Source organism: Crocodylus siamensis, chromosome 5 (assembly GCF_052110815.1).
Source record: "Crocodylus siamensis isolate JL-2025a chromosome 5, ASM5211081v1, whole genome shotgun sequence".
In the NCBI taxonomy this organism is placed as follows: domain Eukaryota; kingdom Metazoa; phylum Chordata; order Crocodylia; family Crocodylidae; genus Crocodylus; species Crocodylus siamensis.
In genome coordinates this window covers 179,384,026-179,402,031 of record NC_143399.1, presented here as the reverse complement: position 1 = coordinate 179,402,031, position 18,006 = coordinate 179,384,026, and the positions used below count along the sequence as shown (strand labels likewise).

Sequence of the window (18,006 nt, the reverse complement as noted above, 5' to 3'; positions counted from 1 at the left end):
GTATCTTCACAAAAGGCAAATGCGGTTTAGGGATACATCAACAGAAGTATTAGGTGCAAGACACAGGTGGTGACAGTGCCTGTATTCAGCACTGGTTCGGTCTCATCAGGAGTACTGTGTGCAGTTCCAGGCTCCACATTTTAGAAAGGACGTGGAGAAGTTAGAGAGGGTCCAAAGGCAGGCAACAAAGATGATCAAGGGCTTGGAAAGCAAGTCATACAAGAAGAAGCTGAAAGAACTAAGAATGTTTAGCTTACAAAAAAAGCACTTAAAGAGGGGACATGACAGCAGTCTTCAAATACTTGAAGGTCTGACATAAAGAAGAGGGAAAGTACTTTTTCTCTCTTGCTACAGAGAAGGACACAGATTAATGGCTTGAAGCTGCAGCAAAGTGAGTTTTAATTGGATATCTGGTAAAATTTCTTCACTGTTAGAATAGTGAGGTAGTGGACTAGACTGCCTATGGAAGTTACGGACTCTCCATCACTGGAGATGTTTAAGAGGCTAAACAGACACTGGTTAGGGATGATCTAGGCACAGCTATGCCTATGTTCTACTATGGGTATTTCTCATGCTTTTGGCTTTGCTGGTTGCCCTCCCTTTGTGCTACATGCATTAAATTTCTTAAGCCTTCCTCAAAGGCACTGGGTGCTGGCTGCAGCCAAAGCAGGGGATTTTGACTGGCATGTGCCAAAGCTCCTCCTGGAACTTAACCTAGAGGTTCCTGGCTAGAAGGTCTTGCCCCTTCACTCATGGCCAGACTGATTGCCATATCTGGCATCAGGGAACAATCTTATGTCATGATCAGATTGGTATGGACTATGGGTTTATTTGCTTTCTTCTGTAATGGAGAGTGGGGTTAGACATTCCTATTTCCTGGGATCTCTTGATCATATATTGACAACATTTCATACAAGTAGGATATTGATTGCTGTGATTTCCCTGCTTTATCTATGGCAGGTTAGGGTGTTAGGTCTGTGTTGTGTCAGGGTTCATGATAATTTTTATATACAGTTTAGATTATAGATTGTATAGGATGGTTTCAATGGGGATAATCCTTGCTCAAGCACGGGATTGGACTAGATGACCTCTGGAGGTCTCTTCCAGCCTCTATGATTCTATAATTCCATGGGTTACTCTACAGAAACTGAGAATCCCTGAAGCAGTAACTGGCTCTTCTCAACCACGAAATATACCCTCCTGCTCTTGTATCTTCGCCAGAGCTTGCTAAAGGGATTGTTTTCCCCTATCCACCCCTAGAGTTCCTGATCCAGAGGACTTCACTATGCCCATATGTGGAACTCAGTATTAAAGGACTAGACCAGGGCTAAAATTCTTCTCCAAGTTAATGAAACTACAAATAAATTATAATAAAACACACTCATTTTGTGTCAAAATGCCTCAAATTTATTAAAAGATTTTTAAACTGTAGTTCTGCGAGTGAAGTGGAGGAGAGAATTACTATTGCCTTTTTAAACAAGAAACACTGGGGCATAAAACATTAAAACAGAGTAAAAGAAAGTGCATGGCTGACCAGGGATCAGAACCCAGGTCTCATCTGTGTCAGTCATAGACTTCCTGTCCATATTCTTACTATTGAACATAGCACTTTCAGAGAAAACCACTTCCCAGGGGTAGCTAGGATCTGGATATAAGAATAAAAAGTTGGGTAGCTAAAATAAACACTTGTAGTAAAAACCACAACAAACATAACTAGTATTTGCATTGTTTTTTGTCCATTAATATCAAAGCACTTTAGAGAAGAAATTAAAATAATCTAAAACCAAAACCTTACATTTTAATTTAGCACCGCATTTACCAGAGCACTAAAAATGGGAGTTGCTTCAGTTGAATTGAACAGAGATGAAAACTGTATTAGGAGAACATGATGCAAGATCAAAGCATAATTCTGTAGGTTTTGGAGAAACATAACTCAGTATTTACCTTCACATTTTCATTTTCCCCAATAATTTCAATGTTAAAGGAATTTCTTCTGACCCTAATGTTATTACTTCCTGTCCATTAAGAAAAAAATGGAATTCTACATAGTGCAGTATTTTACTTTTTGTAAAATATTATTTGTTTAGAGTTATATATTTTTGCATACAACTAGTTATGGAATAGTTGCCTTTTTCTTTAATTATTCTTGGAAATACCTATTGCTAGGCATCTGAAGTACTGTGCATGTATGATAAAGATTTGTATAATAGGACCCAAAACCTCAAAAGTTAAACCAAAAAACTTGAACCAAAAGGAAGAAAAACCAAACAAACAAAAACAAAATACCTCCAGAATTCAAAAGTAAAAGCTAGTGCAAAAGGAATTCAAATGGTTAACGATTACTTAATCCAAACAGAAAGGGCTTGAAAGGAGCCTTGAAGACAAGAGGGAAACTCTGGTGAGTATAATACCCGGTGAGGTTCTTCCATAGACAGGCTCCTGAATAAGAAAAGGCCTATTCTGACCCAATTCAAATACACATTTAAGATACAAAAGATAAATCAGCCCAGTTCAACGGCTTAGAGAGATACAAGAGTGGGAGCTGGTCACTCAAGTGTCTTGGCCCAAGATTATGATTAACAGCTTGTTAAATATTTTTAAGCAAGTCCTGTTTCCATGAACAGATTTCAAGAACTTTTATTTTGGGAAAGTAAATATAATTGGAGGGCAATCTGTCAGCTCCTGAGGGCACTGGATATGTTTTAATAACAAATTTCTTCTGTATATGTGCAACAGAACACGAAACTGGATAACATGCACAAATTAATTACTGAGGCTAAATTTTACATTATGCCATTTCCAAACAGTTTTTATGCAGTTATGTGCTTTTGTAGATTCAAATGTTAGGCCTATACTGGATATATCAGATCAACTGACAGTAGCTGCTTAAGGATAGGGAAACACTGGCACATATGGCACAAAACTATTTTTATGAAAGTTATTTTCTACTTCTCAATTTTTTAAAAAGAGCATTAAACTAAACTCCTATGTTGCATTTCTGAAAGTTTATTGAGAATTGTGGCGTTCTAGATTAAATGAACTCTCATAGGTTTTGAGATAAGACAACAAAATAATAAATTCAACAGTAGCCTACCTGACCCCACTGGAGATGAGCCAACACTAAGACTTTGTATACTGCCATTCCTGAGCAATGTTGGTGATTTCTGAAGACTAGAACTTGTTGCACTGCCTGCAGCAGATGCCACAGATGATGTTGGGGAAGCAGAAGAAACCGATAGGTGGGAAATACTCTCCTGACTTTTATTTCCTTTGGGTCGACCAGGCCCATGTTTACTTTGCTTATTTCCTTTCCGTTTCTTTTCTGTTACAGTCTCTTCTTCTATCCCAGAAGTCTGAGCTCGCTTGTATCCTGTTGAAATAATGCTTGAATTACCCAAGTCACCAGGTGAGCTGTCAAAACTTTTAGACTGGGAAACAACAGCTGAGGATGATGAGAGGCCAATTAAGGAACTAAAACAATTCACAGCCCCTTCTTGGTTTCCAGTCTCTCCTTTATGTACATCTTTGGTTGATGAAGTCTGCTGGGAATGAGTATAGCTGTCATTACGTAGATCTGATTCTGTAAAGCTCAAGAAATCTTGGGGTGACTGTACTGAACTTCCAGAAGATGATTTTATACTGCCAGGTGTCCCCAAAAAACTACCTGTAGAAAGAAGGAAAAATAAAGATTGGTTTAAAAATCAGCTGAAGATTTGGATAGGCTAGAAAATATAATTGAGTATGAAATATTTGTACTAACAAGAAGGAAAGGCTTTTAAAAAAATGTAATTTACTTTAATTAGTTCTATTGGCTTCTTGGTTTTACTTAGCCAGCTCTGATTCTTAGTTTCACCATTCCTGAGTTTGAGACAAAGGTGAAACAGAAAAGGAGAAGATGGTGAAAAAAAACAAGATGGTTACAATCTCCCAGTGCAAGGTAGGAATATGTTGCTCAAACTTTCACTCTGCTTTCAGTGGCCACCCTGAATAACCATGGTAGCAGTATGGACTGAATTCCCACCCCCAACAATTTGCAATCTGTCCTTGGTACTCTGCATCCAGTTTGTACAGAGCAATTACTAGTTCTACAATGCCTGCAAAAATCCTCTGTACAAGGATGGGAGTATTTCTTTGGTTGGGAAGGGCATAAAAGGCAGAAGGTGCTTCGAGTGGCACTTTAGGGTTAATTTATACTGCCTGAGCAGCATGAAATTGCATTCCCTAACTTTATCTCATGTGTACCTTAACTTTCTGTTTTATGAAACCTACATTTTGGACAAAATGAAAGCCACTGACCATTGAAGAAAATATACTTAGAATCATGGAATCACAGAAAATTAGGGTTGGATGGGACTTCAGAAGATCTAGTTCAATCCCAACGACCTCATCACAGCCAAAGCTTTAACTACCCAAGTCTTAAAAACCTCAAAAATGGAGATTCCACAACCTCTCTGGGTAGCCTGTTCCAATGCTTTACTACCATTCTAGTGAGAATTTTTTTTCCTAACATCTAACCTAAACTTCCCCTGCTGCAACCTAAAACCACTGCTCCTTGCTGCCACCACTAAGAAACATCTAGTTCCATCCTTTTCATAATGGCCCCTCAGGTAGGTGAAGGCTGCTATTAAACTGCTCCTCAGTCTTATCTTCTACAGACTAAATAAGCCCAGTTCCCACAGCCTCTACTCAAAAGTCATGTGCCCCAGACCCCTCATCATTTTCACTGCCCACCACTGAACTCTCTCCAATTTTTCCACTTCCTTTCTCTAGGGCAGAGAAGGAAAGGGGGGGGGCAGCAAAACTGGGCACAGTACCCCAGATGTGGCCTCACCAGTGCCAAACAGAGGGGAATAATCACTTCCCTCAATCTGCTGGCAACGGTCTTACTAATGCAGCCCAGTATGCCATTAGTCTTCTTTGCAACAAGGGCACACTGTTGGCTCCTATTCAGCTTATGCACTAACCCCCAGGTCCTTTTCTGCAGAGCTGCTGCCCGGTCAGTCAGTCCCCAGCCTGTACCAGTGCATGGGATTATTCTGGCCTAAGTGCAGGACTTTGTACTTGTCCTTATTGAACTTACTGAACTTCAGGAGATTTAGAATTCCTCTGACTGCATCAGAACATACTTGCGAATCACAAAATTACTTTTGAGGAAACTGATAAAAAGCTGTTTTTGTTGTTTTAACATTAATATGTTTATAATAACATAACATTAATGTATCATTACAAAATATCAATGAGTTAAATATTTATCATTTAGATCAAGTCAGTGATTGTAGGATAAACTACAATCCTGCCACTTAATTACTAGCTATAGAGGGTTTCCATCATCAATCCTGACCTGTCATCATCTACGTTTCTTCTACCCTTTTGTTTTTACAGCTGGTGTAAAGAGCATACTGACATATTAAATACTTAAAAACTATATGGTATTTTAGCAAACCTAGCATTACTAGCCAATAACATACCTTAAAATATTAAGCAATCACCAGCTTGGTTAGAAAAGCAGAAAACAGCACTTTTAAAAAAACCTTTATTTTTTTTAATATCATTCTGTTGCCACTCTTGGCTTCTGTATTTCATTTGTATAGTATTAAAAAACAAACAAACAGAAGTCTAAGAAAGAAACATAAACAGCTTTGCTGATACATCAATATAATATATTGAATATCTGTTTTATTTGTGTGAAGAATGCAAAATTAGGATTTTTAAATGTATATATTTTATATATGGCCCCCTCTACATGTTACAGGTATTGCACTATTAACTGGTTAATGGCATAATTACCTGGAGATGAGCTAGTTACATGTGCAAAAAGCTCCAACACACAATAAAAAGCTACAACCAGCTATAAAGTTATACCTCGAAAATGTGTACTAACTTTATAGCTGGTTACTACTGAGCTTTAACTTGCATGTGTACCAGGTTTCCCCTGAGGCTGAGAACCATGCCCAGCGTAAAGCCCCTGGGCCCTGTGGATGGAGGCAAACACGATCCCCAGAGCTTCAGGGTGTGGGAAACCCCCAGGTCCTGGGGATCAAAGCTGCCACAAACCCTAGAGGGCTCTAGGGTGTAGGAATCGCCACAGGGATATTTCCTCTGCCCCCGTGGTGTGGAAAACCCCCAGGGCCAGAGCGGGGTAAGCCCCCTGGCCCCAGGGGTGTGGAAAACTAGCAGAGCCAGAGGGTTGCCACAGTTGACAGTTCAGGGGGGGCAGGATTGGGCTCCCCCTAAACTGGCAGAAAGGCATAATGGGATCTAATACACAAATCACACCTCTTGCCATGCATGTGTAACATGGCAGGAGGCACAACTGCATGAACAGTACATATGCAATTTGTTTTTTTGCCTTCAATGGGATAGGACTACTAAGAAGACTAGAATAGAAGTGTTCCATTTTCACCCAATTTTGCAATAAAAAAAAATCTTAGTTATAGAAAACATTAGAGTAAAGCCTGTTTTGAAACGCTTAAAAAGCAACTCAAAATGTTACACAAAGAAATCTGTTAAGGACAGTAAATGTTACAGTGATTGCCCAAAATGATGTTCTTCCCTAAAACAAATCTCATGTCTTAATACATATTTTTATAATACCTTCATTTGGAAAAAGGGCTTTCCCCTTTTTTTTCCTGCTAATATTCAAATTGTATAATTATAAAGAACACATTGAGAGCAAGGCGAAAAAACTCCCAGGAGTAGGACAGTCATCTTTAAGTATCTCAGCAAACCTGAGAGTTAGTTACCCACTTGCTGGGTCTAAATTTTAGCCTGAAAAGAAAAGGTTAGTTAAATACAAAATGAAAGGTAAAAAGAAGCAAGATTAATCTAATTTTTATGCTGATTTTAAATTTGCTACATAAAAACTGCAACTTCAAGAAAAATCTTCAGGGAACTAATAAACCTTTAAAATTTTAATTACTTTAGACAAGAAATTTTCACTTTCAACATAGAAGTCAAAGAATATAAATAAAAATACATCTAACAAGCTTTCAAACAGGCTTTGGCTTCCATGACCACGGCCCGCTCTTTGGCGAGAGAGGCAGCGAGCTGTTGGGAAGAGATGGCCTCCACCTCTCTCCCCTGGGGAGGAGGCTCTTCTCAGCCAGGCTGGCTGACCTGCTCCACTGGGCTTTAAACTAAGCCCACTGGGGGATGGGGGGACGACTGCCACTGCTGGCCCGCTGAGCAACCCTTGCAAAGCCAGCAGACCAAGGCACTTAAGGGAGCCCACCCCTGCCCCAGCCCTGGCACAATCTGTGGGCAAGGCAAGAGCCCCCAAGGGCACACTTGCCTGCCTGTACACTAATGCCAGGAGCCTGAGCAACAAGCAGGAGGAGCTCGTCCTCCTGCTCAGTGCAAAGAATTATGACGTCACTGGGATAACGGAGACCTGGTGGGACTCCACCCATGACTGGACCACAGGTATAGAGAGCTATACCCTGTACAGGAGGGATCATGTTGACAAAAGGGGCGGGGGTGTAGCTCTCTATGCGAAGGAAAGCTACATGTCCCTGCAAGCTGATGTTGGCGACTGGCATGGACAGCTAGAGACCCTCTGGGTAAAAATTCGTGGGGAATACGGCACAGGGGACACAACGGTGGGAGTCTACTACAGACCTCCCACTCAAAGTCCCGAGCTTGACCAGGAGTTCACCCGGGAACTGACTGAGGCCACTTGCTCCAGGACCTTCGTTGTCATGGGTGACTTCAATTACCTGGACATCTCGTGGGAAGATCACTCAGCAAAGTCCAAGCGGTTGCAAAGCTCTCTCGTGTGTGGATGACCTCTACCTGACTCAAGAAGTCTATGGGCCAACGAGAGGCAAAGCGCTGCTCGACCTGGTACTGGCTACGGGGGACGACCTAATCGATGACCTAGTGATTGATGGGAAGTTGGGTGACAGCAACCACGAGCTGATCACCTTCACCATCCGCCGCAAACCTGGCAAGTCAGTCAGCAACACAGAAGTCCTTGACTTCAGAAAAGCCGACTTTGACAAGCTCAAGAGGCTTGTCAGTCAGGCCCTCAGGGACCGTGACCCCAGGGAGATGGGAGTTCAAGAAGAGTGGTTGCTTCTCAAGGAAGCGATCCTCAATGCACAAGCTAAATCTGTTCCAACACGGAGGAAAGGCAGCAAGAAGACACAGCAGCCCTCCTGGCTCTCCAGGAACCTAGCGGACCTCCTGCAGCTAAAAAGGAAAGCCTACAAAGCATGGAGGACAGCATTCACCTCCAGGGAGGATTATTCTGCACTGGTCCGGTCCTGCAGGGAGCAAACCAGGAAACCCAAGGCTGCAACTGAACTCCAACTAGCTTCAAGCATCAAGGACAACAAAAAGTCCTTTTTCAGATATGTGGGGAGCCGGAGGAAAAGCAAGGGCAATGTTGGACCCCTGCTAAACCAGATGGGGCAACTGACAACTGACGCCCAGGAAAAAGCCAACCTATTAAATAGGTACTTTGCATCAGTCTTTCATCAGTCCCAAGGGATACCCATGCCTGCTATGGGACAGGGAGATCCAGGTGTTGGGGATCCCCTACCCTCCATAAATGCTGACCTTGTGAAGGAACATCTTGAGAAGCTGGATACCTTCAAGTCAGCCGGCCCTGACAATCTGCACCCCAGGGTACTCAAGGAGCTGGCGAGCGTCATAGCCCAGCCCCTGGCACGGATCTTTGAAAACTCCTGGCACTCTGCTGTAGTGCCTGAAGACTAGAAGAAGGCCAATGTGGTGCCAATCTTCAAGAAAGGGAGGAGGGTGGATCCGGCTAACTACAGGCCCATTAGCCTGACTTCTATCCTGGGGAAGATCTTAGAAAACTTTATTAAGGAGGCCATCCTTGATGGACTGGCCCAGGATAACATTCTAAGGGATAGCCAGCACGGGTTTGTTGCAGGTAGGTCTTGTTTGACCAATCTCATTTCCTTCTATGACCGGGTGACCTATCACCTGGACGAGGGACAAGAGATTGATGTCATATATCTTGACTTCAAAAAAGCTTTTGATCTGGTATCCCATGATCACCTCTTGGCCAAACTGCCCAGTTGTGGCCTTGGCTCCACCACGATCCGCTGGCTGGGAAATTGGCTTCGTGGTCGGACCCAGAGGGTTGTAATTGATGGCAGTCACTCATCGTGGTGCCCTGTGACCAGTGGGGTCCCTCAAGGCTCTGTCCTGGGACCCATACTGTTCAACATCTTCATTAATGATGTGGACATTGGAGTCAGGAGTGGACTGGCCAAGTTCGCCGATGACACCAAACTTTGGGGCAAAGCATCCACGCCAGAAGATAGGCGGGTGATCCAGGCTGACCTGGACAAGCTCAGCAAATGGGCGGACAAGAACCTCATGGTGTTTAACACCGAAAAATGCAAGGTTCTCCACCTTGGGAGGAAAATTGTTTTTATTGCAGCATCCTTATAGGCTCGGCAGTGCTACGTTGGATAGCACTCCAGAAGAAAGAGACTTGGGGGTCATCATTGACCACAAGATGAACATGAGCCTGCAATGCGATGCTGCGGCTAATAAAGTGACCAAAACGCTGGCTTGCATCCATAGATGCTTCTCGAGCAAATCCCGGGACGTCATTCTCCCCTTGTACTTGGCCTTGGTGAGCTGGAGTACTGCGTCCAGTTCTGGGCTCCACAATTCAAAAAGGATGTGGAGAAGCTTGAGAGAATCCAGAGGAGAGCCACGTGCATGATCAGAGGTCAGGAAAACAGATCTTACGATGATAGGCTGAGAGACATGGGACTCTTTAGCCTGGAAAAGCGTAGGCTCAGGGGTGATCTGATGGCCACCTATAAGTTTATCAGGGTGACCACCAGTATGTGGGGCAACGTTTGTTCACCAGAGCGCCCCAAGCGATGACGAGGTCGAACGGTCACAAACTCCTGCAAGACCATTTCAGGCTGGACATAAGAACTTCTTTACTGTCCGAGCCCCCAAGGTCTGGAACAGTCTGCCAGCGGAGGTGGTTCAAGCACCTACACTGAACATCTTCAAGAGTAAATTGGATGCTTATCTTGCTGGGATCCTATGACCCCAGTTGACTTCCTGCCCTTTGGGCAGGGGGCTGGACTCGATGATCTTCCGAGGTCCCTTCCAGACCTGATGTCTATGAAATCTATGAAATCAAACGTACTCATTCTTAAGTGTTTTTCTTCTCAAAACTGTAAAATACGTATGGAGTAATTACAAACCTTTAAACGCCAGAGCATTAAGAGAAAAGTTGATATTCTGTTGTTATAATCTTACATGTTCTCCCTCAAACAAGCATTTTGTATATGATATGCTGAAATGCTATCAAAGGTGTTTAGATATTTAAAAGAAACTGTGTACTCAACGACCCTGAAGAATGCACTACATGCAAAAAAGCTTGTCTAAGTCTCTTTCCTAGGCATACGTTTGGTTTGGTAAAAGATGTCACCCACAAGACTTTTCATCTTGGGGGGGGGGGGAAAAATCTTAGAACATATTATACGTTTTAAAATATAAAGCTATAAACAGTAATTAGTTCAACTTCATTTTTACACGCAGCAACTTAAAGCCATTAGCGTTAATATTTTGAATGTTTCATGCAAGAGGCAAGGACTTTTGTGGGCAACATCTTTTACCAAACCAAACGTATGACTGGGAAAGAGACTTAGACAAGCTTTTGCATGTAGTGCGTTCTTCAGGGTTGCTGATATTTTTTATTAGGGGAGATATCTTTTATTAGCCCAACTAAATAGTTAGAAAAATTGTTCTTTGCAAGCTTTCAGGCACAATCACCCTTTTTCAGGCATATCCTTACAAAGAACAATTTTTCCAACTATTTAGTTGGTCTAACAAAAGATATCATATCTACACAAAGAACCTTGTCTGCCTATGTCCTTAGACCAACACAGCTACAACCAACAACCCTAAAGCATAGAACATATCAAATTTTGCCATTTGTTATGCCTGAAGAAGGGTGTTTATGCCCAAAATCGTGCATTCTTCAGATCACTTCAGGACCTAAAGAAGAATGGACTACATTCAAAAACTTGTCTATTTATCCCAGCCATGCAGTTGGTCCAATAAAAGATATCACTCACAAATGTCCTTGGCTCTTGCATATTTCTGGAACCATCACAGCTACAACCATCACCCCAACCCCACTTAAAAGATTTAATATTTTTAACCATGTCCCCTAGGCTTATACCTTATATGCTGAATTTCAGTTTTGAATTATTTTTTCAGTACATTTATAAACTGCTGGAAACAGAAAGCTTATGGGAAAAGTATACCAATCTAAAAAGGCATGATATATAAATAAACCACATGGAAAAAAAGAGCTACAACTCTGTCCAAAGAGAAACCCATTTTTTTCTGGAAAAGCAACATGCATTTCTTGAAGTCATTCATTTTTTAAAATTTGTATTCAAGTTAAAGAATAAACTTAAGTACAAAATTTCTATTCACTAATATAATTGCATTTCAAAACAGAATAATTATTAATTAATACCTTGCTGAAAAGGACTAGCTGCCGACACAGTTGTTCCTGGATTCCTTCCACCACCAGGCTTTCTTCCCCTCTGACCTGAGCTGTGACCTGCAGATTTCTTCCCTTTGCTCTCTGACCCTCTTGCCTCTGAGGCATCTTTTCCACTTGAAGTATGTGCAGAGACTTCCTGGAAATTTGCATTTGTAAATCGAGCTGTGGTATCCTCCAACCTCTTCAAGGAGCCTGGCATTGAGTTGTTGCTAGTACTTGTGTAGGTCTAGCATTTTGATTCAAAGAAAGGAAGGGGGGGAGGAAAAGAGACAGTTAGACGCCCCAAAAAATCCTTATGCATCAACCAATAAGCGTATTAAGCCAAACAAGACATTTTTGTCATATCATAGAAAACTTCACAAACTCACAATATTTTTGGTAAGAATTAAAAGAAAAATGTTTAGTCTTGTATATAATACAACATAACAAAGAACAGAAATCCGTTTCTAACACTTTTTTCAGAACAGATACAGTATAAATTGTCAGTTCACCTAGCAAGAATCAAATATTAATAATTAGTGGAAGATACATGGTGATATATCCACCGTATTTATCAAAAGCTAAATAGCAAACACTGCTACATCTACTTATCAAAATAATGCCACTTTTTACCATCAATTTCTGCCACCCTTTGTGTAATAAAAAACCCTACAATTCTGCAATTATGGCACCAGTCTACAAATTTATACAAATACTTAATTGTATACAGTTACACTCATTTAAATCTGCAGGATTACTCAAAGAGTACAAACATCAACCCAGACACAGTTTTGAAAGTTAAGGTTCTGAAACAGTTTCATTTTATAGAACATGTTTGTATTTGTTCAGTGAAGGGAGTATTTGGATTATTACATGGGGTCCAAAAATGCCAAAATTACGTTCAACTGAGAATGTGTAATGGTAAATCTCTAATATTAGAGGGGGGGGAGCTGAAATATCTAAAAGAAAGCACATCCATTTTATGCTATACATTTCACTCTACATTAATATTCCAGTCTCTCTAGCATGCACACTCAATCTTTCCATAAGAGTTGACAAGTTAACATTTTGGGTAACAGAAAATAATTTAAGCTGATGAGGACAAATACTTATTTTTCATAAAACTAAAAAGTAAGTAGGCTAGAAAAAATGATGAATAAATAAAAAGTCTGTTTTTAGATGCAAAATTAGAAGTGGGTAAACATTTAATTATCAGATTCAGAAGAAGTCAGTTTGACAGATTTGTTAGATAGTTAAATCAACATGACCTTTGTGGTGTGCTTTTCAATGAAAATGTGACAATGATAGTCAGCTATCACTCACTATTTGTTAACTTTGGATGAACCCCAGATTTCACTCAAGACAAAGGTAGAACTCTTGACTTTATAGCTATCTTTGTATCTTCAATAGTTTGTAGCTATGTCTATTTTCACTTAATCTGTTAAGTCTATAAAATCATATTTTGAAACTAATAAAAATGAAGTATTTTACTAAATAGGAAAAGGAAAAAAAATGAGTGAGATTATTCAGTAGAGTTACATTTTACTTACTTTAGAAGTAAAACAAAGGAAGTAAAACATTTGCTTTTTTTTGATTGACAAAGCTTTTTAAGTGTAAAATACTGTTTAAACATTCAGAAAAGTCTCTATTTATGTATTTTCCATAACAAGTAAATTGTTTTCTTGTTCTCTACTTGGCAAAGCCCTGAGATTCAGGGTAGCACTTAAAAATGTCTTTAAAGGCATTCATATTAAGGAAGGCTCTTATAATGTGTTTAAGTCCTATTAAAACACGGGTACTTTCTACTAATGAGGATGCTTTTCTGAATCGGGGACTATAGCATAGTATGTTATTATCTTTTCCAATAATACACACAGCAATAAAAAGTTACCCCACTTTTCAATAACACTGCTATCAGGAAACACAAAAAGTTTCCATCACAATAAAAATAATTTTGATTCCAAAGTAGTTCAGTTTTCAATATACTCCCAGACTAATTTACTTCATCTTTTCAAGTTTTCATCACTCAGTACAAACAAGGCTAAGTAGGCAGAACACTATTTTGCTGAACTACTATCAACGATTTTGCTTAACTGACTCCCATGGTGAGCTTAGAAAGAGATGAAATTCCATTCAACAGACCAACAGGATTCAAGCTGGTTAAACTTCATGGCTTACTTTAGAAATACAAACCTTTTCTCTGCAGGACAGGTCAACATAGAAACTACCCAATCTCATTTTTCAATCATTTTTGCATTAGTTGGGATGGTCCTGAAGCTCTCCATCCCTCTCACATGTGACCTATATGACCTAGTACAGGTCAAAAGCCATGTAAGGAAAACACACTGGTACTCCTCACTAATGCATCAAATAGGGGAGGGAGAGGAAACTGGATAGGGATGATGTAAATAGAAATATGAACTCTCACTATATGCTCAAATTGGATCTGGTCTGCTCCCCATTGACAAGAGATGAAATATATACTGGAATTGTCCTGGAGGAGGAAGAAGATAGACTTAGAAATGGAGCACAGACATAGTATTATTTAAAATTCTAATCTTCTCAAGTTCAGAAACAATTGCATTTTCCCATATATTGCTATCAGAATGGTACCTATAGTCTGTTTCTAACTATAGGGAGCAGAAACAGATACCACTGGAACTATTTCAAAATGTCACTGACTGAGAACCAGGTTCACAACTGTTACAAGATAGGGTGCAGACACCCATAACTGAATCATTCCAAAATGTCACTATCTGGGAAACATTTCACAATTGTGTGAAGTCCTGTGGCTCCAACAACAGGGCAGGAGCATACAGCCAAGGATGCCTCTTTAGTGGGCAAATGGGGAAGGTAGTGTCTGTACCTGGAGAGCTGCTTGTATTTTAAAGATGCCTTACTGAGAGTGCAGGAAACAAACCATCATGACGCGGAGGAAAACTAGCAAGTACAGCAGTAGACTTGCTTAGCTTAGCAGGGCCAAGCTAGTCTGTTTTGGCTTCCTTTTTGTGTTTTGGCTTAGCAAGCTAACACACAAAAAGGAAGCTTACAAGTGGAAACTTGAACAAAGCTAGGGAGGAGTATAAGAGTATTTGCTTGGGCATGCAGGGAGGCAATCAGGAAGGCCAAAGCACAATTGGAGTTGCAGCTAGCAAAGGATGTGAAAGACATCAAGAAGGGTTTCTACATGTATGTCAGCAACAACAGGAAGATCAGGGAAAGTGCAGGTCCCTTACTGAATGGGGGAGGCAACCTAGTGACAGATGACACAGAAAAGGCTGAAGTGCTCAGTGCCTTTTTTACCTTTGTCTTTACAAGCAAAGTCAGCTCCCAGACTACTGCACCTGGAGGCATAGTTTGGGAAGAAGGTGAGCAGCCGTCGGTGGCAAAAGAACAGGTTAGGGACTATTTAGAAAAGCTGAATGTGTACAAGTCCATAGGGCTGGACACAATGCACCCAAGGGTGTTGAGGGAGCTGGCTTATGTGACTGCAAAGCCAGTGGCCTTCATTTTGAAAAACTTGTGGCAATTGGGAGAGGTCCTGGATGACTGGTAAAGGGCAAATATAGTGCTCATCTTTAAAGAAAGGGAAGAAGGAGGATCCAGGGAACTAAAGACTGGTCAACTTCATCTCAGTCCCTGAAAAGATCATGGGGCAGGTCGTCAAAGAATCCATTTCTAAGCACATTGGGAGGAAGGTTATTAAATAGTCAGCATGGAGTCAACAAGGGCAAGTCATGCCTGAACAACCCAATTGCCTTCTATGATGAGATGACTGGCTTTGTGGATGTGGGGAGACCAGTGGAAATGATATACTTTGACTTTAGCAAGATTTTTGATATTATCTTCCACAACATTCTTACAAACTAAGGAAGTATGGATGGGTTGGATGAATGGACTGTAAGGTGGATAGAAAACTGGCTGGATTGTTGGGCTTAAAGTGCACCTATACAAGTGTTGGACGCCTGCTCCAACATGTGCTAATTAATGCATTTTGTCAGCCTCTGTGTTGCATGTATCCAGTGTCCCCATGCATCAAAATAGCAGACGGGGTACTTGAACTACAGCTCATTCGACTGCAACCATTTTGCCCACCACCATTTTTAAGCGTGGGACACTGAATGCATGTGATGCTGTAGGTACTAATTAAAGCGGCTCTGTGGAGCCCTGTCATATGTCCTCTAGTATCGGCTCAGATACCGCAAGCTGCATATACCAGACCGGCCCCAAGCACAGGCCCCATGCTACACACAATGATCCATAACACACACAATCCCTTTATCCCCAAATTTGTCCATGACTGTGCCATATGCACTTGTTTTGACCAGTATGCAGCTCTGTAGCACCACCCCCAGTCCAGGATACACTGCACGGAGTGCACACAGCCAGTTTGTGACCTGTGCTGCACTCCAAGTGAGTCCCAGACCAATCAGAACAGGCACCACATGCAGCATAGTTCAGACCAGCCAGCAGGTGGGGAGCACTCTGTGCACTGCAGTCTGGGACCAGCTGGTGTAGGTGCCATATGTACTGCTGATTTTGGAGCAAGTACTATAGGCGCTGGATCCAGCATGCAGGACAGGGAAGAGCGCGTCCGTGAGCCCAAACTAACCTGTGAACTGGCCCTGCACCACTCATCTGGCTCCTAGAGCCAAATGAATTTGACACCCTGGCTCTGCCAAAATAAGCTGTTTAATTCTGTTATTGCTGCTATCTCAATACTGGCCAAAGGCTTAGTCTAAAGTGTAATAAAAAAAATCATACTACATAATTGACATTCTTATAATAGCAAAAGTTTGTACTGTGTACCTGGTCATTCTGTTAGATGTTTAACATTTGATTTATTAAACTATTTTGAAATCTAGCTATATTCAGGCTCAAACTGGCTTGATGATGCCTGTGCCTCATGAGGAACTGAGGTAACTGTAGTTCCCCAAATTTCAGGTCATTTATTCAAGTGGTTCCTCAAAAACAAAAACCCAAAACACAGTGTCTGACAGTAAAATTTTCTAGTTTCTATTTTTTTACATCTATTAGAGCTCAAAATATTGAGTGCACTGATTCACTTCATACTGGCCTCACCCAATGGGGACTGAACTTAAGTGTTTGGTACCCATTCCACACAGGGGAAGTAATTTTCAAGTTATCAGAGGTTCAAGCATTTTTTTAAGTTATCAGTAGCTCCACAAATTGAGTTAAACCTCAGTGGCCTACTACAGACTGATTTGAACATGCTGTGCAGGACTGTCACTTTCAGCTGTACAGTCTCTAGGTTCTTCAGTCAACATGCAGTAGCTACTGAACTTGAGCATCATCCAAGAATTATGACCTTGAGTTCTACCCCCAGCAAAGATCTGAGAATGTGCACTGTGCAAATTCCTATGTTGCACGCTATGATGAAAGACAGCATAGGGACTCCACTTTTCAAAGTTTCACACTGAAAGCGGTTTTTTGTCTAAAAGTAGATACTTTAATGTCCTCTAAAACCTGCAAGTGAAAGCTCAGGTTGTCTTGAAAATTGCCATGCCATGGTACACAATAAGTGGCATGTGTTTAGGATAATTTTCCCAAGTGTTTCCTCATAAGCAGCTCCCTTAATAAGGTATCGATTGTAACAAAGTGCTCTGAAACTCACCTTCGTATGAGATTGATTGTCTAAAAATATATATATTATAACAGAGCCAGAGATGGAGTTTGTGGCGCAAATTTAGGATCACTAGTTAAGGAGAGGTTGCAGGAAATGTAAGCTTGCAAAAAAGCTGCTTAAGAGAGGACATGATAGCAATCTTCAAATATCTGAAGGACTGTATGGCAGGTTAGAGCCCCAGGGGTGGCCGTAATGCCACCTGGTGACCGTGTGGCTTCTGCCTGGCTTGGCCTCCAAGGCTGACCTCCCTTAAATACACGCTTAGCCCACCTTGTTCTTACTGAGGATTATGTAAAGGTGCCTGCCCACAGGCCTTACAGTGAGCCTTAAGCTATGCAAGTCACTACCATGTCCCTCTTGGACCTTCTTGGTCTCAGTGAGCCCCTTAACAGCTCAGTGCGTGACTCTGTCCTTCCCTAACTGCACCCCATGCCTCACCAATGTTATCACTTATGATGTTAGCTTTACATACTCAGCCCTCTTGGGCCCTCAGAACCCATGATCCCTCACTCCTTTCTGAGCTCTGATCACTTGGTCCTATATTCAGCCCTGCCTGGGATTCTGGACCCTTGATCCCATGCACAGCCTCTCTGGGCTCTCGGACCCCTGGTCCTATGCACAGCCCCTCTCTCTGGGTTCTTGGACCACCTGTTCCACCTCTCCACCCTTCTCTGGACCCATGAACCTTCTAGTTAGGCTCAGTCCCTTTCTGGACCCATGGACCCTCTAGTCTGGCTCAGTCCCAGTCAGCTGTTGGGGCTCATTCCTAGCTTCCTGGGTTCCTATATGCCCTGCTGGGCCCCACTTCATCTGGGTTCCTGGGTTACCGGTTCTGTAAGGAGGCCTTGAGCCTACCTTA

At 41.6% G+C, this 18,006-nt stretch overlaps 1 protein-coding gene across 7 annotated transcripts in view; it reads right to left on the bottom strand.

Moving 5' to 3' along the window:
* Window positions 1–18,006, bottom strand: part of MLLT10 (MLLT10 histone lysine methyltransferase DOT1L cofactor) — a 260,813-nt gene that overhangs the window by 114,948 nt on the left and 127,859 nt on the right. For all 7 annotated transcript variants that reach the window (XM_090047298.1, XM_090047304.1, XM_090047299.1 and 4 more), the window contains 2 exons: window positions 11,492–11,747; window positions 3,095–3,664 (listed from right to left, as the gene is read on the bottom strand). In XM_090047298.1, coding sequence (XP_089903424.1) covers window positions 3,095–3,664; window positions 11,492–11,747 — 826 coding nt within the window. The remainder of the gene's footprint in view (window positions 1–3,094; window positions 3,665–11,491; window positions 11,748–18,006) is intronic.